The sequence below is a fragment of the Zootoca vivipara genome, chromosome 13, assembly GCF_963506605.1.
Source record: "Zootoca vivipara chromosome 13, rZooViv1.1, whole genome shotgun sequence".
In the NCBI taxonomy this organism is placed as follows: domain Eukaryota; kingdom Metazoa; phylum Chordata; class Lepidosauria; order Squamata; family Lacertidae; genus Zootoca; species Zootoca vivipara.
Window position 1 is genome coordinate 11,743,775 of NC_083288.1, and position 25,270 is coordinate 11,769,044.

General features: G+C 49.3%; 1 protein-coding gene across 1 annotated transcript in view; it reads right to left on the reverse strand.

Moving 5' to 3' along the window:
- Window positions 1-3,635: 3,635 nt before the first annotated feature.
- The window catches only part of LOC118095128 (proepiregulin), a 29,218-nt gene continuing 7,583 nt past the window's right edge, over window positions 3,636-25,270 (reverse strand). The window contains exons 2-5 of the mRNA XM_035136143.2: window positions 14,625-14,711; window positions 13,759-13,882; window positions 11,346-11,495; window positions 3,636-7,162 (exon numbers count right to left, since the gene is read on the reverse strand). Coding sequence (XP_034992034.1) covers window positions 7,069-7,162; window positions 11,346-11,495; window positions 13,759-13,882; window positions 14,625-14,711 — 455 coding nt within the window. The 3' untranslated portion in view covers window positions 3,636-7,068. The remainder of the gene's footprint in view (window positions 7,163-11,345; window positions 11,496-13,758; window positions 13,883-14,624; window positions 14,712-25,270) is intronic.

Genomic DNA, 25,270 nt, shown 5'->3' on the forward strand with positions numbered 1-25,270 from the left:
GGAGGCGTGCCAAATTTGTTCCTTGCTCAGGGCTCCACATTGCCAAAGACCACTCTTGCCGATATAGGGCAAAACTGCATACAATCTTGTGTACAAACAGGAGAAATTTGCACCCCAAAACCCTGGTGCATTATCACGAGGGATTGAAAAATAAAGAAACACGATGTGCAAATGTGGTGAACTCAACTGACAACTGGGCCGATGAGAAACGGAGAGAAAGCCAAAACGACATATTTGCCCAACTCAAGTGATGAGGAGGCAGTTCTGCCTTACATCATTGGCTGGTGGGGGCGGGGGAAGCGTACGGCATGATGTCACGTTGATCAGCCGAGGGAAGACGGAGCCAAGAGATGGAATGTGCCTTGTGTACTGTCTAGCATGCAAATCCACGGTATGCGGAGGCAAGCCAGCTTATGCAACTGGGATAGCTCAGGCAGTAGAGCATGAGGCTCTTAGTCTCAGGGTCATGGGTTTGAGCCCCATGTCAGGCAAAAGATTCCTGCATTGTAGGGGGTTGGACTAGATGACCCTCATGGTCCCTTCCAACCCCAAAATTCTATGATTCTATGTGAGTGAAAAGGTGTTTCTGCATGGCAGCTTTTCCTCAAGGAGCTGCAAATACTACTACTACTACTTATAATGATTTAAGGCAATATCTTATAGACCCGCATTTATCTCAGTTTAGTTCCCGACCAAGAGAACGGCAGGCAGCATATTTGCTAAACAAGCCCACTGGGAAAATAACCTTCTCAGTGGCTAAATTCCTCTTCCTGGCAGGCAGCCCTGTTTAGGGAAGCTTTTAATGTTTGATGGATTTCTGTATTTTAATGTTTGATGGATGTCTGTATTTTAGAATTTCTGTTTTGTTGGAAGCCGCCCAGAGTGGCTGGGGGAACCCGGCCAGATGGGCGGGGTATAAATAATAAATTATTATTATTATTATTATTATTATTATTATTATTATTATTATTATTCCTGGCGCTCAAGTGTCAGAAACGTATAATCGAATGTCTTGATGTGGGTTATCTGTAGGAGGTTTAGTAGCGCGATCATACCCCATTTATGTATCCCTCTGATGCCTTCAGTTTTATATTTTTATATTTTTATGTATCCCTCTGATGCCTTCAGTTTTATATGTTTATCTTTGTATTGAGAAATGTTTTTTTGTTTCTGACTATCGGTCGAATAAAGTATATTGATTGATACTACTACTACTACTACTAATAATAATAATAATAATAATAACAACAATAATTTATTTATACCCCACCCATCTGGCTGGGTTTCCCCAGCCACTCTGGGCAGCTCCCAACAGAATATTAAAAACACCAAACATTAAAAACTTCCCTTAACTTCCCCTCAGATGTCTTCTAAAAGTCAGATAGTTGTTTATTTCCTTGACATCTGATGGGAGGGCGTTTCACAGGGCAGGCGCCACTACTGAGAAGGCCCTCTGCCTGGTTCCCTGTAGCTTCACTTCTCGCAGTGAAGGAACCGTCAGAAGGCCCTCGGAGCTGGACCTCAGTGTCTGGGCAGAACGATGGGGGAGGAGACGCTCCTTCAGGTATACTGGGCCAAGGCCATTTAGGGCTTCAAAGGTCATCACCAACACTTTGAATTGTGCTCAGTAACGCAGGTGGCGCTGTGGGTTAAACCACAGAGTCTAGGGCTTGCTGATCAGAAGGTCGGCGGTTTGAATCCCTGTAACGGGGTGAGCTCCTGTTGCTCGGTCCCAGCTCCTGCCCACCTAGCAGTTCGAAAGCACATCAAAGTGCAAGTAGATAAAGAGGGACCGCTCCGGCGGGAAGGTAAACGGCGTTTCCGTGCGCTGCTCTGGTTCGCCAGAAGCGGCTTTGTCATGCTGGCCACATGAGCCGGAAGCTGTCTGCAGGCAAACGCCGGCTCCCTCGGCCTATAGAGCAAGATGAGCGCTGCAACCCCAGAGTCAGACACGACTGGACCTGATGGTCAGGGGCCCCTTTACCCTTTACCTTTAACGTACTGGGAGCCAATGTAGGTCTTTCTGGACTCGTTTGTATATGCAATGGTGGAGCTTCATGCTCTGGCACCGGGTGTGGGTGTGTGAAGAGCAGGCGGGGCGGGGCTGGCATATGTCCTGGGGGTGTAGTGCGCCCAGCGCGGGCGGTGGGGCAGTCATGATGGCACCCCACCAGGATCACGCTGCCGGGGGCCGTGCACTCCCCCCGCACTCCTCTTCCTCCGCCAGTGGTTATATGGTCTCGGCGGCCGCCCCCAGTAACCAGTCTAGCTGCCCCATTCTGGATTAGTTGTAGTTTCCGGGTCACCTTCAAAGGAAGCCCCACGTAGAGCGCATTGCAGTAGTCCAAGCGGGAGATAACCAGAGCATGCACCACTCTGGCGAGACAGTCTGCCTTTGCGCTGATGCGCTGCCAACCTAGAGTCTCCTGATGACCATCAAGGTAGAACGCAGTGCAACTAGGAGGCAGCAGTCTGAACAGCTCTGTTGGTTAGAGCATGATGCTGATAGTGCCAAGGTTGCAGGTTCGATCCCCGTATGTGACGGCTGCATCTTCTGGCATTGCAGGGGTTGGACTAGATGGTCGCCAGGGTCCCTTCCAACTCTATGATTCTAACCGCAATGTTTCTGCTAAAGGTAGGTGCGCCTGGAAGCAGACCCTTCACCACCCATTCTTCTTTCCGGAGACCTGTGCTATCTTGCTGCCCCGCCTTCCACATCCTGCTGAGTCAGAAATGCCATAACGGAAAATGAAGGCATGGCCCTAAATCTGGGGTGGAGAACCTGCCTCCCTTCAGGAGCTGATGGGCTACAACTCTCAACCCTTCTGGCTGGTGGGGCTGGTGTGAGTTGGAGCCCCCAAACAGGTTCCCTGGCACCCTTGTGAATGTAGCCTACTGCAGGCTTGTAAATGGTCATTCTGATGTTCATATTCTCTCCTGGTTATTCTAGTTTATAAGAACTGGCTTCCAGACAAGTAGGAAGAACGCCTTTACAAAGTTACCCAACCCCTTAATGTTGGCCACAGATGATTACAGAGGCATGGGCAATGGGCAAATGGGCTGCTAAAATAATATTTTTAAATGTTTTTTGGGCCATTATTTCCAAAGCTGGCCGATTGCCACTAGAGGCCAAGGAACCAACCCATGTAAACCAGTCTGCTAGGCTCACCGAGGGACAAATAAGAACAGCTTTGCATTGAGAAACTGATTTGGGCCAGTTGTGCAAGTACTGTTTGTTCTCCCACATCAGGGAAATTACTCTAACGAAATCACACCGCTATGTGCGAGAGAGTCAAAGGAGGTTTAGTTAGTCCTGGCAGAACCATTTTTATCACCACCTGGCTTGCAAGATGTTAAGGCGTCTTTATTATTTTTATTTTTAAAGAGGTAATACCTAAATAATTTTAATCTTCTGAATTTAACGTGATTAGAAGCCACCTATCACTTAAGGAAGCCTTGAACAAACGCAAATTCCTTTCTGCCCTATTGTTTGCTAGAACTAGATTTTTGTACCAGTTCTTGAAATGTGTATACCACACTGGAACAAAGCTTGAAGACACACATAATGACCACACTAGAGGCGGTTCCTCTCCTTCCCTCCTGCAAGCAATGCATCAGCAAGGAAACCCGTTAATAATTTTTTGTTTGCTCTTGCTACTGTCGTTGGCATGATTGCTCTGCCTCCTTGGAAATCCTATTCTTTGCTGGGAACACCTGATATTGCTTTGATGATGTCAGCAAGCTCGAAAGAATTTTGCTGTGGCGCTAGGAATTGTTCCCCACTGGGGGGTTCCTTGTCCCTTTTGAGTTTCTGCCCAGAACAAAGCCTATTGTATTCGTTTTCTTTAAAATATTTAATCATCTGCACACACCGCATCTATTTTATACCTGAGGTACATTCCTTCAAGAGCTGAAATATGCATGCTGTTTCAATGTGAACAAAGCAAAGGTTATAGATTTCTCCTTACTAAAGATGATGATTCACAGAATGGGAATGTGGGAATGATGAAATATTCGTTGTCTGGCTAGGTTGCAAACCTAGATGATGCATTTTGATCTGTACGAGCGAGTGCTTGAATTCTTTCATTCAAACTGCACTAGATTGCTCCAGCTCATGTTTGTCTTCTCTGTTCTTGCTCTGATGTCACAGCAGCCTCTAGTGGAGGGACTGCGGGCCGGTTTCTCTTTCCAGTCTCCTTTCTGGTAGGATCTGATAACGGGAAATGTCTTGAGCTGCCAAGATATAGCACCGTTTCCCAGAACTGTCCTTAATTCGCACATGCTTGTACAGTCATACCTTGGCTCCCGAACGCCTTGGTATTCAGGCATTTTGGCTCCCGAACGCTGCAAACCCGGAAGTGATTGTTCTGGTTTGCAAATGTTCTTTGGAACCTGAACATCCGACAGAGCTTCCGTGGCTTCCGATTGGTTGCAGGAGCTTCCTGCAGCCAATCAGAAGCCGCACTTTGGTTTCCAAACGTTTTGGAAGTCGAATGGACTTCCGGAACGGATTCCGTTTGACTTCCAAGGTACGACTGTATTGAGAGCCATTGGTTGTTGAGAATAACTTGCATAGATGTAAGCTGGAGTTCTATATAACATTTCCTCTACAACACAAATTAAATCTGTTGGGGACTGGCAGGACACTGACAGGGGTGCACCGGGGGACGTAGGTCTGGAGTTTGACTTGGGAGAGAGGGTCAGTGATCTGTGGGGGGCTGTTTTGGCCAGGAAACAAGAGTTTGAGGCAAGGGAAGCTGCAAAGCTGGAGGGTGGAGCACAGAGCGGGTCAGAAGAAGAGGAGGAAAAGGCAGGCCAGGCAAGGGAAGGGCCAGGTGCTTCCCCACCCTCTCCTGCACCAGTGTCTCACAGTACCAGGAGAGGGGTGAAAAGGGAGGAGCAGAGGACATCACCACACAGGCATAGTCTCCGGCTGCATGCACGCAGTCCGGAAGCTACATAAACAGTATAGTGGAGGGGGAGTGGTCCCCTGTTGCTGCAACTGCTCCATAGAGCTCAGACCTGGGACTAGCTGCCTAGATGCTAGATTGGTGTGCGTAGGTCTCCAGGGCTGCGGAAGCGACCAAGTGTTACCTTTGACGATAAATACTTAGCTATGTGCCATGTGCATTCCTCTGGCTGGAAATCACCCTTGACACAATCCTTTACATGCCTGCTCAGAACAGAAGTAAGAGTGCGAGCCTAACCGTGCCTGTTCAGTCCTATTGAGGGAAGAGCTTCTTATTCCCAGGTTAAGTGGGTTTAGGATTTGCATATTTATGTCTGATTCAGTTCAGTGGTGCTTATCTCAGATGCACAGGGCAAAGGATTGCAGGCTGTGTCACGTGTAAGAATATAAGGGGCCGTATGATAGGGAACAGTCTCTCTTGTTTGACTCCCTTAATGCCCGGGTCTCCATAATTTGGTTCTCTCCCTACCCACCCGGTCACTGTTTCAATGTTTCCATAGGGAGGAAACTTATCTACTGTATCATCTCTACCCACTCTCCCCATGGAGCCCCATCAATTCCCATGACTTTCAGCACCAGCAATACACACGTGCAGTCCGACCTCTTTGCCCCAGAACTTCCTCCCTCTGGTCTTTCTGCTTGGAGGCTCCATCATCTCCATCACCATATCCCGGTACATCTCCACTTTCACACATCCAACTCCATCGCTCTCTGGTGTCCGAAGGTCTTCTGAGATTCCCCTTCCCATATGAACCTACCCGGACCCTTAGATCTTCTGAGGCCCTTCTTTGTGTCCCCTGCCCCACCCGAGGGGGACTTGGAGGGTCTGTGGAATATTCTGATAGTGTGGTCTGCCTGGCACCATACCTACAAACCTAGTGATGTTGAATGGCAGATTTTTGGTATTGGCCTTCGGCATTTTTGTGCTGTAAGCCTTTTTGTAACAGGTGACAAATCAGTCCGACGCATATTTTTATTCATTATGGTGATGATTATTCCTGGAACTGCTGCCCAGAATACTTGTGCCATGCCACCTCCCTCTTACTTCCTTCAGATTCAGAGTGTGGGCCTTCCTATGGTATATTTGATCACTGTATTCGGGGCCAGGAAGGATTTCTTTTCCTGCAGGAAAAACTGACTGGTCTTGCAAGTTTTCGCCTACCTCATAGCAACCGTCACAGCTTTTGGCAGAGAAGGCATTGGGTGGGATCCTGAGCTGACTGGGTACCCTGTTAAAGGGGTCCAGGAAGGGGTGTTTCTGACTCTCTGTCCACATGGCAGCTGATGGGTCATAACAAACTTCTCAATGTTCAGTCCTGGTGGGATTGTAAACCTGGCAAATGTCAGGGTCGACCCCCACCACCCTGCTTATCAACCAGCTGTCAGACATACCCAGTGCCTTGGCCAAAGCCTATGCACATCTGTAAGCAATAAAAGTTGTGGCCTATCTCAACCCTATACCAATGTCCTGAGTCTTATTCCTGACTGGCCCCACACCAGGCCGCGAGCGTCATGTGCCTGGAATGCAAACGCATGCTCTAACATCGAGCTCTGGGCCTTCCTCCTCCCTCTTGCAGTTGTGCATTGAAGAGGAAGCTTGGACGTAGGGAACAAGACGTCTTTCAAGGAAACTTCTCTGCCATTATTGGCTGAGAAAACCAGGCATGCTTTCAAGGAAGCCCAGCGTTTCCTGAACCAGAGTGTAAGAACCATGGTACGAATCAGTTAGAATGAATGGAAAGATTTAATCCTCAAACGAGTGTAGAGTTTCTTCAAGTGAACAGGATAGACACACAAAAAATTATGTCTTTCCAAAGTGGGTCACATACAAGCAGTGAGAAGATTACATTCTTTTATATATTATATATAACTATTTACACACAAAGGAACGCAAGACACCATGGCGTTACATTAACAGACATTGCACAGAAATAAGATAAAAAAATACAATACAAATAAAAACATTATTCATGTATATATAAAAAATGGAGTTTTTGACCTGATCCGCATCATTTTGAAATTTTGCTTTGGAACATAAATATTATTAATAAAATATTTAATAATAATATTAAATAAATGCCTTCTGGGATTCCCGGGATTCAGACATGAAGCAGCTTATTGTCTTTTTCCGTCTCTGTAGAAACTTCTTTATAGTTACTGCTTGCAGCAAGTCTCCTGCTTTTGTTCTGGTACCTGCGAAGATTAAAGGGGAAAGGAGCATCTTTAGAAAGTCAAAATACACTACAGGCAACCAGCTCCACCATGAAGTCCACCGAAATTATTGCTCTTCCAAGGCATCTTCCTTCAAGGTGGATCTGCCCACTGTCCAAGTCCACTGGCCTTCTGACTTAATTTGGAGACACTGGAGCACTCAATATCTGCTGCCATTGTTAACACAGATACACACACCATACCTGCCAAGTTGCTGTCAGAGAAATAAGGGACCGGGCCGGAAATAGCAGACCGGAAGTAGTGCTGCCGCCATTTTGGAACTGGGCGGAGCATGCTCAGAAGTGACTTTTGATGCTGCTTTGCCCAGTTCCAAAATGGCCGTCGCGCCAGAAGTCGCACTGCAGCCATTTTGGAACTGGGCAGAGCAGCATCAAAAGTCGCTTCTGAGCATGCTCCGCCCCATTCCAAAATGGCCGCCACGCCAGAATAAACCGGGGGGAAACAAAAAAATCGATTTTTTTTCAGCTAGGAACAGCTGGAAAAACAGGGATTTCCCAGGGAAAACGGGAGACTTGGCAGCTATGACACACACACACACACGATCTTGTCCACACTTCTGCTTGTTCTCTGCGTAGAAATCAAGGGTTGGAGAGGCTTTCTCTTTGCCTCATGCCTCCGAGGCATGGGGTTAAGAGTTATTTTGTTTTCCCCACCGCTTTCCCCGGGGAAAACCCCCCGCTTGCCGCTGAATTGGAACAAACGTCAACCCTCCGAAAAACTGATTGACTGATTGTTCTGATCCAGCAGAAAACAGAGGGTTTTCCTGAGGGAAAGTGGCAGGAAGTGTAGATTAGTCTCCTCCCCCCCAGAGGCGGAGCTAGCTGCTCCAGCACGCGGAGTGGTGACCATGCTGTGCACCCAGGGGTGGGGCTAGCTGCCCGCGGGGGCGGGACGAGCGTCCCAGGGGGGCAGCGATGTCACCCTCCCTCAGGGATGACACCCGGGGCAGGCCGCACCTACTGCACCCCCTTCCTTCACCAGTGCTCCCCCCTTCTGCCCATGGTTATGAAGGTGCATTGCTAGTGCACAAGGTTTCTTTGGGTGCAGTGTTTTAACTGATGTATATATGCATTCTTCTCAATGGCACCTTTCAAAAATAGTCCAGAAGTCATCTATTAAGTAATGGGCACAAACCTAAGAGCACCAGTCGACTACAGTCATACCTCAGTTTAAGTACGCTTCGGTTTTCGTACTTTCAATTTAAGTACTCCGTGGACCCGGCTGGAACGGATTAATCCACTTTCCATTACTTTCAATGGGAAGGTTTGCTTCAGGTTAAGTGCGCTTCAGGTTAAGTACAGTGGTACCTCGGTTTATGAACACAATTGGTTCCGGAAGTCTGTTCATAAACTGAAGCATTCATAAACTGAAGTGAACTTTCCCATTGAAAGTAATGGAAAGTGGATTAATCCGTTCCAGACGGGTCCGCGGAGTACTCAACCTGAAGCGTACTTAACCCGAAGCATGGGTGTAATTGGTTCCGGAAGTCTGTTCATAAACTGAAGCGCTCATAAACTGAAGCGAACTTTCCCATTGAAAGTAATGGAAAGTGGATTAATCCGTTCCAGATGGGCCCGCGGAGTACTCAACCTGAAGCGTACTTAACCCGAAGCATGGGTGTAATTGATTCCGGAAGTCTGTTCATAAACTGAAGCGTTCATAAACTGAAGCGAACTTTCCCATTGAAAGTAATGGAAAGTGAATTAATCCGTTCCAGATGGGTCCACGGTGTTCGTAAACCGAAAATTCGTAAACCGAGGTGTTCATAAACCGAGGTTCCACCGTACAGACTTCCGGAACCAATTGTGTACTTAAACCGAGGTACCACTGTAGTGAGATAAGATCGTTTGGACTCCCAAAATCTGGTGGGGAATTCAAATGGAGGAAATGTCGTAAACGTCCTCAGGGGGATTTTACTACGGCCGAGCGCTGTTGAAACTCTAGGTATAGAAGTGCCAACTTTTCATTGGTTCCCTCCCCCCCCCCGTTATTTAAACTGACTTTGCTCCAGTGCCTTTAATGACCTCTTGACATGCAGAGACTGAGCAGCTGAACTTTCCCCCATAATCTTATCTACCTACTGTAACAGGAAAGGTTTCGCCTCCTTAGTTTCTGCAGGCCGTGCTGCTGTTAAAGAGGTAGGACTGACTATCAGGGCTGAGATGAAAATCTCCGTTCAAGTGCTCAGCTGGTTATGTTTCAAAAGCGCAGAGATGGGTTGTTTTCCTACTAAGGGTGACGGCACATATTACAGAGCAACAAACCCAGGTTTTGTCGTGATTTGTACACTCCACACAAAGCTACTGTAACTCCCAGCTCCCGAACAAGTGCTGTCGGCATCCTCTGGGGCTGAAGTGTTGTGTTGGCAGCACAAAAGTGATCTCCCTGAGGCGTAAGCCTGGGCAGTGTGTCTAGAGGTCCTGGGTTGCCCAGACAACAAGTCCCTCCTCTCAGCCTCACCGATGTGCTCCAAAGAAAAACAGAGCAATACGTTTGGCACCAGCTTGGCTGCAGGAGTTGCCAGAAGGAGGCATACAAGGCACCATCCAAGCCAGGCATCCCCAAACTGCGGCCCTCCAGGTGTTTTGGCCTACAACTCCCATGATCCCTAGGTAACAGGACCAGTGATCAGGGATGATGGGAATTGTAGTCCAAAACATCTGGAGGGCCGAAGTTTGGGGATGCCTGATCCAAGCGTTTTAGAGACTCCACTCCAGAAATGTTCAGGGTTTCCTTCTGAGCCTTTTCTTCTCCCAAAGATATCCCACAAGGCAGTGGAGGTTTAGGATCAGAGTTTTCCTTCTCCTACCCGTAGATGGGCTGCCTTCCCAGCCCCATCTGCCCCTCCTAAAAAGTGTGCCAATTACAAGATACAGTGGTGCCTCGCTTAACGAACGAAAGATGAAATTTTCGCTTAAAGAAAGGATTTTTCTAGCGGAGGTTGCCTTGCTAGACGAATTCGTTTTTACAAAAAATCCATCTAGCAAATCGCGGTTTCCCATAGGAATGCATTGAAATTCAATTAATGTGTTCCTATGGGCAAAATAATAATTCAAAAAAATTCAATGCATTCCTATGGGATTCGCTAGACGAATTTTTCGTTATAAGAATAGACCCGTGGAACGAATTAAATTCGTCTAGCGAGGCACCACTGTACATGTTTGCTGCCTTCACGTTCAAGATTTATTTGGTGTTTACCAACGTAGTGTTTCCCCGATACAGTGGTGCCTCGGGTTTCGTACGTCTCCATTGCTGAAAGTTTCGGGATCCGAATGCTAGAAACCCGGAAATAAATGCTTCCCTTTTCGAACGCGTCTTGGAAGACGAACGGCTTCTGCTGCATTTATCTGTTGTTTTTCACCATTTCCTCTATTTGCAGACCACCCTTTGCGCCTTAGTTTTCGAACGTTTCGGAAGTCGAACGGTCTTCCGGGACAGATTACGTTCGAAAACCGAGGTACCACTGTATTGGGAACCACAACTCTCAGCAGCCCCTCCCCAGAACAGCCAATGGTCAGAAATGATGGGAAGCGCAACTGCAGTTGTATCCTCGAAAGATCGCCTGCAAAATGTCCCAAAGGTCCTGGCATGGGTCAGCAACCTTTTTCAGCCGTGGGCCGGTCCGCCATCCCTCAGACCATGTGGTGGGCTGGACTATATTTTTTGGGGGGGGGGATGAATGAATTCCTATGCCCCACAAATAACCCAGAGATGCATTTTAAATAAAAGGGCACATTCTACTCATGTAAAAACACCAGGCAGGCCCCACAAATAACCCAGAGATGCATTTTAAATACAAGCATGCACTCTACTCATGTAAAAACACCAGGCAAGCCCCACAAATAACCCAGAGATGCATTTTAAATAAAAGGGCACATTCTACTCATGTAAAAACACCAGGCAGGCCCCACAAATAACCCAGAGATGCATTTTAAATAAAAGGGCACATTCTACTCATGTAAAAACATGCTGATTCCCAGACCATCCGTGGGCTGGATTGAGAAGGCGATTGGGCCACATCCGGCCCCCGGGCCTTGGGTCCTGCAATTGCAACACAGCCTAGCTCCGAGGACTTTTGTACTCACAACTCTGGAATGCCTACAACCGAGGAAAAACAGAGCAGTCGAAGCAGAGGGAGGCTCACCATTTGTAGAAGTAGTAGATCACAACTGCAGCGGTGATGATGAAAAACAGAACCAGGAGAATGGTGAGCGCCAGGTATTCATTGCTCAGGGGCTGCTGGCTTGTCAAAGTGGAATGACCACACCGGTCGCCATAATAACCATCTTCACAGCTGTGGGGCACAGGGGAGAGAGGGAGAGAGAGATCATATCAGACCTGTTGTGTATTTGGGTCCTCAAACACAGATTGCAAGCTGGAGAAGCCCCAGAACAGGAGAGGCTGCCCTGGTTGCTCCTTGAACCCCACCGGAACTCCGGTTCCTTAAACTGTCACCTGGGTGCATGTTTACACCTGCTTGTGGCACAACCAGTTTTCTAATTGGGTTGAAGCTGGTTTCTGGGTGAAAGGGTGTTAGGGAATCTGATATGCCTTAGAGCATGTTTCGTTTTGTTGAGCAAGAAACGGTAGTCCTAACTGGGACGTTGTGGTCAGTGCTATTTTTCTAGAAAGAGAGGTGCCGGAACTCGCCGGAACTCACTTTGATCTCTTATAATGGCAATGGTGCTCACCTGAGAGGTGCCAGAACTGAGTTCGAGCTTGAAAAAAAATGCCCTGGATGTGGTTATCTCTGTACCACAATACAAGAGGATTGAGTGGGGTACGTGAACGTGTTATTAAACCTGATTTTAAGGTATCAGTGGACATTCCCCCCCTCTTAAATGCTTTGTCCCTGTGATATGCGAAAAGCTAAGATTAAAAGAAAATCTAACGTAATGTTTGCTTTTCACCCTACAAATCAAGATAGAACTTCACAAGCTTAAAAGCAGCACAATCTTGTTACAGTGGTACCTCGCAAGATGAATTTAATTTGTTCTGCGAGTCAATTCGTTTTGTGAAAAATGCATTGAAATTTCTTTTTTTGCCCATAGGAACACATTAATTAAATTTCAATGCATTCCTATGGGAAACCGCGGTTCGCAAGACGAATTTTTCGCGAAATGAATTCGTCTTGCAAGTCACCCATAGAATCGCAAGACGCATTCGTCTTGCGAGTTTTTTGTAGCGTGAGGCATTCGTCTTGCGAGGTACCACTGTATTTTAAAAGCCAGAGATTAGAACAGATTGACCATCTAAATCAGTGGTTCCCAAATTTGGAACCAGCTGCTTTTGGAATACAGTTCCCATCATCCCTGACCACTGGTCTCACTAGCTAGGGATGATAGGTGTTGTAGTCTAAAAACAGCTGGAGGTTTGGGAAACACTAATCTAAATGAAGGTGGGGGGAGCCGTGCTCAAACACTGAAATAATGTGTGCAGGGTTAATAACATAATAATGCAACAAGAGTCTGCTGGATCAGGTCAGTGGCTCATCTAGCCCAGCATCCTGTTCTCACAGAGGCCAATCAGATCCCCATGGGACCCCCACAAGAAGGACCTGGGTTCAACAGCCCTCTCCTGCAGTTTCCAGCAACCAGCTTCAGTGCCAGCTTCAGTCACCTGTACTGCTGCATCAATGAAATGGGCGCATCCCCCCCATGGGAAGTTAGTCTGCCTTCAGCCAATGAAAAGAAAGATCCAGCACAGAACCCGTAGGCCCCAACCTGTGCTTTGAATGGCAACCTGATCTGTAAAACTTAAGCAGGTGAAACTTTCACTTGGGATGAGGTGCATGGGCGTACCCAGCATGGGGCAGGGGGGCAGCTGCCTCTGACTAGAAGCAGGGCAGCTGAAGAGGACAGGCAGGGACGCTGCCTGCTGTGCTCCGCCTCATACATGCAAATGAAGTGCCGTGGAGCATTGTGGGGCAGCACTTTCTGTGCTGTGCTCGCTGTGACTTGAAAGAGTGTGGGCTGAAGTTAGCCCAGGTCCAGGTCCAGGTTTCCTTCAACGGAGGCAGCTTCGCTGCTGCTGCCTCGTTTTAGCCACTGCTGCCATTAAAGGAGCGGGCGAGGCAGGAGTGCAAGCGCGGGTGGCTCCGTGTGCTGCCTTGCAAACAGCCCCCTTTCCTCTGAGGGGCGTGGACGTTGACCATGCCTCCTGGGGGGATCCTGGCCATGTCATTGCCAGCTAGCCAATCGGGTGGCTGGGGTGTGTGGCTGGGTGTGTGGCTGGTGTGCCCCCCTAGCTTTGATCCTGGGTACGCCCATGATGAGATGAACAAAACATTGCCTCCTTAATTTCTGAGAGCCAAGCTGCTGCTATGGATGCAGGAGGAAGGAAAGGAAAGAAAGAAAACCACACTATTTCAGGGACGGGAAATACCAGATACCACGGAGCTACAACTCCCAGCATGGTCAGCCGGTCAGGGATGATGGGAATTATAGTCCCACCACCTGGAGGGTCACAGCTTTCTCAGCCCTGCTCTGAATCAAGCGCTATGGAAAAAATCATTTACTGTATTGTTTTATTATCTTCTCCTGCATCATTCCACTTACGTGCAAGAGGGTGTACTCAAAGCCACGAGGTACTTGCAGTGCCCATTAATGCAGTAGTTTTTCAAGGCAGAGCCGCATTCTGTGGTCTTCACTTCAGCGACACGGGGACTGTGTACTGTTCGAACTATAAGAAAGAAAGAAAGAAAGAAAGAAAGAAAGAAAGAAAGAAAGAAAGAAAGAAAGAAAGAAAGAAAGAAAGAAAGAAAGAAAGAAAGAAAGGTGTCATTTTATTTGACGAAGGGCTCTGGGTCAGTGGTACTACATCTCCCTTGTAAAGACTCTCCAGGTGTCCCTATTTTCCAGGGACAGTCCCAGATTTACAGAAGCCACCCCAGTTCCTGATTTCATTCCAGAATGTCCTGTTTTTCCTTAAAGGTAAAAAGGTAAAGGGACCCCTGACTGTTAGGTCTAGTCGTGGACGACTTTGGGGTTGCGGCGCTCATCTCGCTTTATTGGCTGAGGGAGCTGGCGTACAGCTTCCGGGTCATGTGGCCAGCATGACTAAGCCGCTTCTGGTGAACCAGAGCAGCACATGGAAACGCCGTTTACCTTCCCGCCGGAGCGGTACCTATTTATCTACTTGCACTTTGACGTGCTTTCGGACTGCTAGGTTGGCAGGAGCTGGGACAGAGCAACGGGAGCTCACCCCGTCGCGGGGATTCGTACCGCCGACCTTCTGATCGGCAAGCCCTAGGCTCTGTGGCTTAACCCACAGCGGACGTTCCTATTTCCATCAGAGAAATGTAGGAAGGTACAGAATAGGACATCCCTATTCCATACATTCATTTTAGCCAAACCAGCGGAGACGGAAGCCCGCAGGCATTTGAAAAAGTTTTTGTATTTCATTATCAGAGAATCCAACTCACGCAGAACTGTCGTGCAGTTTCCCGTTTCATTCCTTCCGCAGAGCGGGGTCACAGTTGTCCCAAGAACGGTTTGAAATAGGTGGAAGCCTGAAGAGAAAGAATGTGTCAGGTTGAAACAAACACACTAGGACAGGGGTTTCTTGAATCCCCCCCCAGCACATTAAAACAAGAACAACAGCAGCGATCATTTTACCCTGCAGATGCTCATGCCATTCTGCTTCAGCCGAAAAAGGTGGCATAACTAGATCTTCCTTCAACCTGCCCTTAAAATGCCACCGCTACACCCAACCCTGACTGAGAGCCGATTCACTCCTTATGTTGCTTGCAGGGTGTGCGTGTAGTGAAAGTGCAAAACAGAAACGTCCCCCAGCCCGTTCCAAGTCCGGCTGAAAACATTTTGCTGCCCGAGGCAGCACGGCAAATGCTCTCCACCACCCAAGGTGCATAATACCCAAGGCTGGCCCAGTTAAAATGCCACAAGCGCTTAAATATGAGAGTAAAAATACCGTAAAACTAAATTCAAAAGTAGCTATTTGCTGCCCAATCAGCTGCCTGAGGTGACTGGTTCAGCCTAATGGTAGGGCCGGCTCCATCTTTTTTGAGTTTTAGGCAGGGGACCATTTCCAGCCCAACCCGAGGATGCTTGGGACCTTCTGTATGAAAAGTGGAAATGCTACCTCCGAGCTATCACCCTGCCATCAGGATTACCTGGCGTGTGTCCGTTACACTTCCCCAGCGGCTTGCAAACATGCATTTTCATTTCATACTTGTTTGCTGCACATGTGCACAGTTACTGGGGCATCCCTGCCACGTAAAGTGTGTCTCACCATTGAAAAACATACTTGACAACATGTATCAACATTAATGCTGATTATATTTAATGGGACTTTGTGTAGCAGAATATTTTTGATCACCATCATTCCTATGTTGGGAATACACTCCTTGTTTTTCACATGATTCATATTGATAACTGGATGGATGGATGGATGGATGGATGGATAGATAGATGATAGATAGATAGATAGATAGATAGATAGATAGATAGATAGATAGATAGATAGATAGAGATATAGACGGACGGCTAGATGGATGGATGGACAAATAGATGGATGGATAGATGGACGGATGGGTGGACTTTTAGACAGACGGATAGACGGATGGATGCAGGGGCGTACGCAGGATCAAAATTAGGGGGGCAAGGGGCGGGGCCACAGTGGGAATGTGGGTGGGGCTACGTGGCCTGCGCCTCCCAGCTCTTCCGAGGAGGCGGCCCCAGGCTCCCGCTCCCGGTGTGAAGCTCCAGAGGTGCGGGGGGGGGGACGTGCCTGTGGCTGCCTCTTCCGCTTACGCTCCCTGCTCCCGCTCCCACTTAGCACTCCTCCACTTACACTCCCCGCCTCTGGAGCTTCGCGCCGGGAGCGGGAGCCTTGGGTCCGCCACGCTGCGCCCCTCAGCCTTTTGCTTCTGGGGGGGGGCAATTGCCCCCCTGCCTACGCCCATGGATGGATGGATGGACAGATGGAAGGATAGATAGATGATAGATAGATAGATAGATAGATAGATAGATAGATAGATAGATAAAGATGGATGGCTAGACGGATGGATGGAGGGACAGACGGATGGACGGATGGATGGAAGAATAGATAGATAGATGATAGATAGATAGATAGATAGATAGATAGATAGATAGATAGATAGATAGGTGTCCTACGGGATACTTTAGCCATGTGAAAGAAGACCTGCCAATTTGCTATTATGAAAGAAAAGTTTTGTTTGCATTCTTAAAGATTATATGAGCTGCAGAGTAATTATTATTTTAAACTGTGAGTCAACGCTGGCATGATTTAAAAAAACACCATGCAAGACGTAGCAGGGAGATTACACGGAGGCTGAAAAGCGAAGCAAAGGCAGCTGTTAAATGGACAGGGATCTTCCGAGGGAATCCGCGTAATCGCTGGAAACAGTGACTCAGCAGCTGGAATGCTTTTTTTGCTGACTCAATGTGAGCCGCCACCCTGCAATTGAATGAGATACAGACACCACACAATACCAACAGTGGCTTGTGTGGGAGGCAATTCATTACAGGCCCAAGTGAGCGCAGCATGGAGTAATCCTTAGGGGACATAAGGGACATTCAGGGACGCCGCTGTTGCAGACAGATGTGCTGGTGGAAATGTTTTAGGGTAGAGGGGTGAGGAGGAGGGAAGATCCAGGGCACTGCTAGGTACCGTATGTGGAAGACAGGCCCCGGGGGCAGATTTGCATATGCTAATTTACAAATAATAAATTAATAAATAATGAGAAATAAAGATCTTTTCCTCTCCACTCAAGCTTTGGGTTACTCTGTGAGAAAAGCAACTAGCAAATATGATAAATACTTGTAATAAACAATAATTTATATGGGTTTTTTTAAAGGTTGACTTTCAAAGGGGGGGATCAAATTCTGATTCTTGCTGTCAGGGCTTAAATTTGATTTTAGGCCTTAATCTGCCTCGGACCTCTTCTAATGCATAGTATAAAAACCATACATTTTCATAATTTGCCTCAGGTTAGGTGGCTGGAGTATCGCAAATACCACACCTTGTAGTACCTCAGAGAAAGAAAGAATTGAGGCCTAATGATGCTTCTGAGAGAAACCAGTCCAAGGGGGGGGGGGGGGGTGGCACATTCATACATTTAAGAGTGCTTAGATTTCAAGGGTTCCTATTCCCCTCACATTGCTACAATTCTCAGAGGAGTTTAACAATCAATTCCTCTTCATAGGGAACTCTGGGAATTGTAGCTTTCAGAGGGGAATAGGGGCCTCCTTATGACTTTCCTTGACAAACTAGAGCTCCCAGAATTCTTTGGGGGAAGCCATGGTGGCCTAAAGTGGTGCCATAATGCTTTAAATGCACAGCATGGTGCCATAGCTGCCAAGTCTCCTGTTTTTCCCGGGAAACCCCCGTTTTTCCAGCTGTCCCCAGCCGAAAAAACAGATTTTTTTGTTCCCCCCCCCCGGTTTATTCTGGCACGGTGGCCATTTTGGAACTGGGCGGAGCATGCTCAGAAGCGACTTTTGATGCTGCTCTGCCCAGTTCCAAAATGGCCACCGTGCTACTTCCGGTATGCTACTTCCGGTCTGGTCCCTTATTTTTCAGAGAGGAACTTGGCAGGTGTGCATGGTGCGAATGTGGCCGCAGAAACTGAAGCTCATCCCACTCGAACGACAAGTTCCTTTCCTTGGGCAATTGCAACCAAGCAAGTAGTAAATGAAAACTCCCAAGTCCAAGGGGAGATGATTTTGCTGTACCCCCCCCCCCAAACATCCTAATTGCCAACTCCTTCCCAATGAAGTCCCGGTGACGTCAGTGAGAGGGCAAAGGAGATACCCTGTACGGATAAAGTTATGTGCGTTGCAGAGCAGAAGCAACAAGCCATTCCTTTAATCATTACCCTTTGGGGAGTTTCACACACCCGAGTCTCTTTGCTCTCGAGTGCCTCTCAAACGGATCAGCCCAAGAACCGAAGAAGGTGGGGCGATGTTTGCATTAATACGGCTGCCTGGGTTATTAAACAAATACTGTTATCTTCTCCTTTATAGGCGAGATGCTGCCTATTTCCTAATGCCTTACTGGAATGCTATGGTTATTGTCATTGCTGGGCTGACGGAATGTTAGTGTGCAATGCACATTCCTGCTTTACAGGAAAGTTAGCATTGCTCTGCGTCGCAAGCTGCCTGCCCATCTACCCCAGAAGGCAAGCCCGGTTCCTCACAGGTGGCTTATTGAAGGGAAAATATGCACCTCAAAAGGGATAGATTTTCCACTCTTGTCAAGATCCGATGACACTCAAAGCCAAGTTTTTGGACAGAGGTTGCACGAAAAGGGCCAGAACCCTTCAGAACACTGGCTGCTTAGTTCAAACCAGTGTGGGATTGGGCCTCATCCCATCGCACTGCCTGCTCTCTTCAGGATCGCTAGATGACAGCAATCTCCTCTCTACACTACAGTCATACCTGGGTTTAAGTACGCTTCGGTGTGAGTACTTTCAGTTTAAGTACTCTGCGGACCCGTCTGGAACGGATTAATCCACTTTCCAGGTTCGCTTCAGGTTAAGTACTGTTATGTACTGAGCTGAATCCTAGAACAATAGGATTCAGAATCAGCGGGAGCTACCCAATCCAACTCCAGGTGGAAGTGAATCCTCAACCTGATTGGCCTGCTGGAGCAGCCAATCAGGCGGCTGGCAGAAGTGAATCTGCTACCTGATTGGCCTGTAGGAGCAGCCAATCAGGCTGCAGGCAGAAGTCAATCCACAATATAATTGGCCCACAGGTGTAGCCCTGAAGTAGCCAATCACGCAAGGCCCATTGTGTAAATAATGTATATAAGCAGATGGTTTGGGGAAAAGAGCCATTCGTCTTCTCTTCTCCTCCTTGATGACTATGAGCTGAATAAAGAGCATGAAATTCACTCTTGACTCCGAGTATATTTCACTGGCGACGAAGGTGGGATCCTGCTGAGCTGACCGCCACCACGCACTGCACCGCAGCACCGCCACCTGCTGCACCGCTGCATCGCACCGTGCATCCAGGCTTCAGCTCCAGGTCCCAAGGAACCCAGAATGGCAACCGACAGCAGCTTCTCGCCATTCAAACCAGCATCAGGAGACTGGGAAGGGTACGCCGCCCGTTTCAACTTCCTCCTGCAAGCGAAAGAAGTCACCAACGATGCCATGAAGAGGGCAACATTCTTCAGCGTCTGTGGAGAGGAGACGTTTGAAATCGCCCGGGCTCTCCTTGCACCTAGAGATGTCGCTACCGTCTCTTACAAAACAATAATGGAACGGCTGAAGGAGCACTTCTCACCACAGCCCTCGGTGGTAGCTTGCCGAAATGCCTTCTACGCAAAGCGGCAAGCCCCGGGGGAAACCATAACTGGGTTTGTGACCTCCCTCCGCCAAGCCGCCCGGTTATGCAACTTCTCAGAATTGGAGAACATGCTTCGTGACCGCCTCGTCGGTGGCCTGAGGGACAAGATGTTGCAACGACGCCTCTACGCCAAAAAAGACCTCACGTTCCAGATTGCTCTGGAGGAAGCCCTGGCAACCGAAGCCGCCGAGAGGTCAACGCAAGAGGCACGACCGGCCCCGCCATCCCAACCGAGGGTCTACCACGAAGACCTCACCGACGAATCCGAATCTGACAGGGAGGAAGTACACCGAGTACAGCGGCGCACTCAAGCAGCACACACACCACAGCAGCCTCGACGAGAAGGAGGGAACTGTGCAAGCTGCGGGGAGAACCACGAGAGGAGGACCTGTCGTTTCCGCAACGCAGAGTGCAGGCAGTGAAGAAAATTGGGACACATCGCCCGGGTGTGTCGGGCTCGACTCACCCGTCGACAAGCATCAGATGACCGACCCAGGAGCCCCAGGTCACACGGCACCATGCACCAAGGCAACTCGGCGGAGATCACGGACTACCAGGTATTCCAGTTGCCCCATCCCAGCACAGAGAAAATTTATATAGAGGTGCAGATAGAGGGAGCCCCATGCCGCATGGAGCTGGACACGGGTTCAACTCTATCCATAATCTCGGCCCGAACATTAAGGGAACTGTGCCCTAATGGGGGTCCCAAACTAAGGCCGGCCCCATTCACCCTCCGGGACTTCCAGAAACGTAAGGTCCCTACTATGGGGGTGGGGACCTTCAGGGTGCAATATCGAGGGCGAAAGCAACAATTGGACTTGCTGGTAGTTAAGGGCCCCTACGTTAGCTTACTGGGACTGGCATGGTTTGGACCTCTGGGGCTAGCCGTTACCGGGGTGAACCGCACTAGCTTACAAGTGGACGTGGACGCCATATGCAAAGAGTTTCCAGGGGTTTTCGATGGGGCATTGGGACGATATACAGGACCCCCCATTGCCCTACAGCTAGACCCCGCTGTACGACCCATCAGGCACAAGGCCCGCCGGGTCCCGTTCGCCCTGAAACCCCGCATAGACGAGGAATTGGACCGGCTCGTGGAGCAAGGAGTGCTGGAGCCGGTGCCCAACGCCCCCTGGGAAACTCCAATTGTCACACCCGTCAAGCCTAACGGTTCGGTCCGCATCTGTGCAGACTACAAATGCACCATAAACAAGGCTCTCACGGCCCATGCATACCCAGTGCCAGTGGTCAGCCATGTCCTCGCCACCCTGGCTGGGTCAAAAATCTTTGGCAAACTGGACTTGGCCCAAGCGTATCAACAGTTGCCTGTGGACGAAGCCACAGCAGAGGCTCAGACGATTGTGACGCACAGAGGGGCATTCAGAGTAAAGCGGCTGCAATTTGGCGTTAGCGTGGCACCAGGCATATTCCAGAATCTAATGGACTCTCTCCTTAAAGGGATTCCTGACGTCACCCCCTTCTTTGATGATGTACTGATCGCCGGGCCCACACCAGAGGAATTTGAGGACCGCCTCCGCTCCGTCCTGCACCGTTTCCAGACGGCGGGCCTCAAGGTGAAGCGGGAAAAGTGTTTACTGGGAGTGCCGCAGGTGGACTTTCTGGGATTTAAGGTGGACGCAGAAGGGGTCCATCCAACCGGTGACAAGGTACGGGCCATTTGTGAGGCCCCAGCGCCCAAGAGCAAGCCCGAACTTCAGTCATTCTTGGGACTATTGAACTTTTACCATGCCTTCCTTCCCCATAAGGCAGCGGTAGCGGAGCCCCTACACAGACTCCTAGATAAAAGGGCCCCTTGGGTGTGGGGCCAGCGACAAAGGGCCGCATTCCAGGCAGTCAAGGACTTGCTCGTCTCGAACTCGGTCTTAGCACACTTCGACGAGAGGCTGCCAGTGGTGCTGGCATGCGACGCCTCTCCCTATGGCATCGGCGCTGTCCTGGGACACCAACTCCCGGATGGAAGAGAGGTGCCGGTGGCATACTTCTCCCAGACGCTTGCTGCAGCCGAACGAAACTACTCACAGATTGACAAGGAGGGTCTGGCAATCGTGAAGGGCGTAAAAAAATTCCATGATTTCTTGTACGGGCGGCCCTTTACCATAGTGACTGACCACAAGCCGTTGCTTGGCCTGTTTGCCCCTGAGAAGCAGACCCCCCAAGTGTTGTCTCCACGTGTCCTCAGGTGGTCAATTTTCCTTGCCGGCTACCAGTATGCACTAATCCACCGCCCTGGGAAGGCGATGGGCCACGCAGACGCCCTCAGCAGGCTACCACTACCAGAAACAGGCCCCGACCCAGCGCCTGCGCAAGAGGTTATGACCCTGGAGCTGCTTCCCGACCGACCCATTCAGGCACAAGAAGTTGCGCACCATTCCACAAAAGATAGGGTCATCTCCAGGGTCCTGGACTGGGTGTGGCGAGGATGGCCCAGCAGCAGCCCCGGGCCAGAATTCGCTGGCTACACAAACCGCAAACATGAACTGTCGGCCCACAAGGGATGCCTGTTATGGCCAAGCGGAGCGCATGGTGCGGACCACCAAGGACAGCCTCCGCCGCATGACACAAGGGGACTGGGAATACCGCCTTGCCGCATTTCTTCTAGCACAGCACAGCACCCCAAGCACAACGACGGGCCGGAGCCCAGCTGAATTACTAATGGGCCGGCGCCTTGCAACTAGACTGGACCGACTTCACCCCGACAGAGCTCAGGATGAGGTAGTGGTGGGGAAAGGCAGGAACCCCCGGACATTTGTGGCCCAGGACCCAGTGTATGCAAAGAATTTTGGGGCAGGCCCAGCATGGGTACCCGCCACAGTCACCAAGGTGACCGGTCCCGTGTCGTACGAGGTACTAACGGAAGGGGGGCAATGTTGGCGCCGCCACTGCGACCAGCTACGGCGACGATTCCCAGGAGGAACCCGGGAGGAGAGCGGGACAGAGCGGTCCCAAGGGGACAGCAGGGCAGTGAGGCCTGTAGAGCGAGAGGGGTGGGCAGGGGAAGCAGAAGCAGTAGGCACAGAGGGGCGCCCCGAGGCTGGAAGGACACCGGAACCAGAGCTACAACCTAGTGGTTCAGTGGCGCCAGACCAGACAGCCCTGGCACAGCCAGAAGCCTCGGAACACGAGCCAGAACCAGAACCCCTGACCAAGGAACACCCCAGGCCACAACGCACACGGAGGCGGCCAGCAGACCTTGGGGACTACGAATGCAACTTCCCGGGCAGGACTGGAACTTAGAGGGGAGGGGTGTTATGTACTGAGCTGAATCCTAGAACAATAGGATTCAGAATCAGCGGGAGCTACCCAATCCAACTCCAGGTGGAAGTGAATCCTCAACCTGATTGGCCTGCTGGAGCAGCCAATCAGGCGGCTGGCAGAAGTGAATCTGCTACCTGATTGGCCTGTAGGAGCAGCCAATCAGGCTGCAGGCAGAAGTCAATCCACAATATAATTGGCCCACAGGTGTAGCCCTGAAGTAGCCAATCACGCAAGGCCCATTGTGTAAATAATGTATATAAGCAGATGGTTTGGGGAAAAGAGCCATTCGTCTTCTCTTCTCCTCCTTGATGACTATGAGCTGAATAAAGAGCATGAAATTCACTCTTGACTCTGAGTATATTTCAAGTACGCTTCAGTTTAAGTACAGACTTCCGGAACCAATTGTGTACTTAAACCGAGGTACCACTGTACTCTTAAATCAGAGATGGGGAAACTTATGGCTCTCCATATGTTGTTGGACTCTTGAATTCCCATCAGCCCTAGCCAGTGTCCCCAATAGTCAGGGATCATGGGAGTCGAGCAACATTGCTTCCCTCCCCCTGTCTTAAAGACATTGGAGCTTTCACAATATCTAGACCTGGTGATGCTGTGCAATGTCACTCTGTTGCCTTTGTTCATAGACCCCCCATTTTTTTCTTGGGACCCTGTCTCTTTATCTGCTGCATCTTACCCCATTGCTTGCTCTGTCCATTTTGGTCAGCTCTCATCTCTCCGTTTTTTTATTCCTTGGGTATTCTAGCTTTTGAGAGCTCCTCTCAAGCAGATTTCCCTCCTTAACCTGCCACAAAAAGTTCCTCCTTCTAAGGGACCTGGGTCTCAATGAATGACTTTTCCGTCCCTCAATGAAGTTGCGCGAAGACGACGGCTCTCCGGTCGCCATGATTTTTGTTTTCGTTGAGAAGTTGGGGTGTTTGTGGGCAACACAGCAGCTCAAATACTCAGCAAACAAGGCTGCAGTGTGTCACAAGGCAATGAAACAGCAGAGACTCTTATGCTAACGGCATCCCATACACAACTTTCTCCGGACAGCATGAGAGTGTTCCCTTGTGACTAAGCACCAGGTACATTTTCAAGTAGTAATTGTGACCACAGAAGTCCATAATGGGTTGGATCCATGACCGGTTTCATGTTAATAATATTTATACAGTATACTGCTTGATCGTAAGAAAACCTTTCAGTGGTTTACAAGAGGTGATGACCAAGCTTGATCAGCTACCACTGGGGATGGGTGAGTAGGAGAGTTTCATGTATTGAGTGCATGTAGACAATTAGAGTCAGACCCAGGTGGCGCTGTGGGCTAAACCACTGAGCCTAGGGCTTGCTGATCAGAAGGTCGGCGGTTCGAATCCCTGTGACGGGGTGAGCTCCCGTTGCTTGGTCCCAGCTCCTGCCAACCTAGCAGTTTGAAAGCACATCAAAATGCAAGTAGGTAAATAGGAACCGCTACAGCGGGAAGGTAAACGGCGTTTCCATGTGCTGCTCTGGTTTGCCAGAAGCGGCTTTGTCATGCTGGCCACATGACCTGGAAGCTGTACGCCGGCTCCCTCGGCCAATAATGCGAGATGAGCGCGCAACCCCAGAGTCGGTCACGACTGGGCCTAATGGTCAGGGGTCCCTTTACCTTTACCTAGAAGCATGAGGGAGAACTCGCCATGCTTTGCAGAACCCAAAGCTTGCAGAAAAATAAACACAAAACCGTTTTGGGGAGGAGTCCCTAAGGGGGCACTCACCACCCCTCCAAAGACCCACACTTATGAGGGCTGGACGTGCCCAGTGGACGCAGAATGATGAATGTCTGCTGTGGTTGGGCAAATGGAAAAGCATTTTCCGTCAGGGCCCACCTGTACCCAACAATGACTGCCACAGTATACACCTCCATATGGTAGCTGGAGGTTCTGCCTTCTGGTGTGAATAAAAAGTCTTCATAAAGAGGATATGTCCCTGGAATTCTATCATTACCACCAGTGCTTTTTTTCTTTTCTTTTTTTAAAAAAGTTTAGGGGTACTCCCATTTTGACTCAAGAAAATCACCATTTTATAGTTCAAATCGGGGGAAATAAATGCAGTAAATGGAACAAAAGTACAAAGATTCACAAAATGCTTAGGGGTATGCGTACCCCTGCGTACCCCCGCCCCAGAAAAAAGCACTGCTTTTTACCATTTAGTCATGTTGTGTGTGTGCGTGCACACATACACACACACGTGCGCACAAGCAATATTTGTGATGCAAATGTTACTCATAAACATTTGAACCAAGTCGGTAAAACTACTCTGGAGCAGGTGGCTTTCGAACTGTAGCTCCCGTCAATAATTGCTCCATTTATTTGTTCCACCCACATCCTTCCCCTCCTCCTAAAGCAGCCCAGTTCAGGAAGCAATAAAACAGTAAAAAAAACCACCTGAAAAACAGTTCCAATACGGGTGCAGACTGGGCATG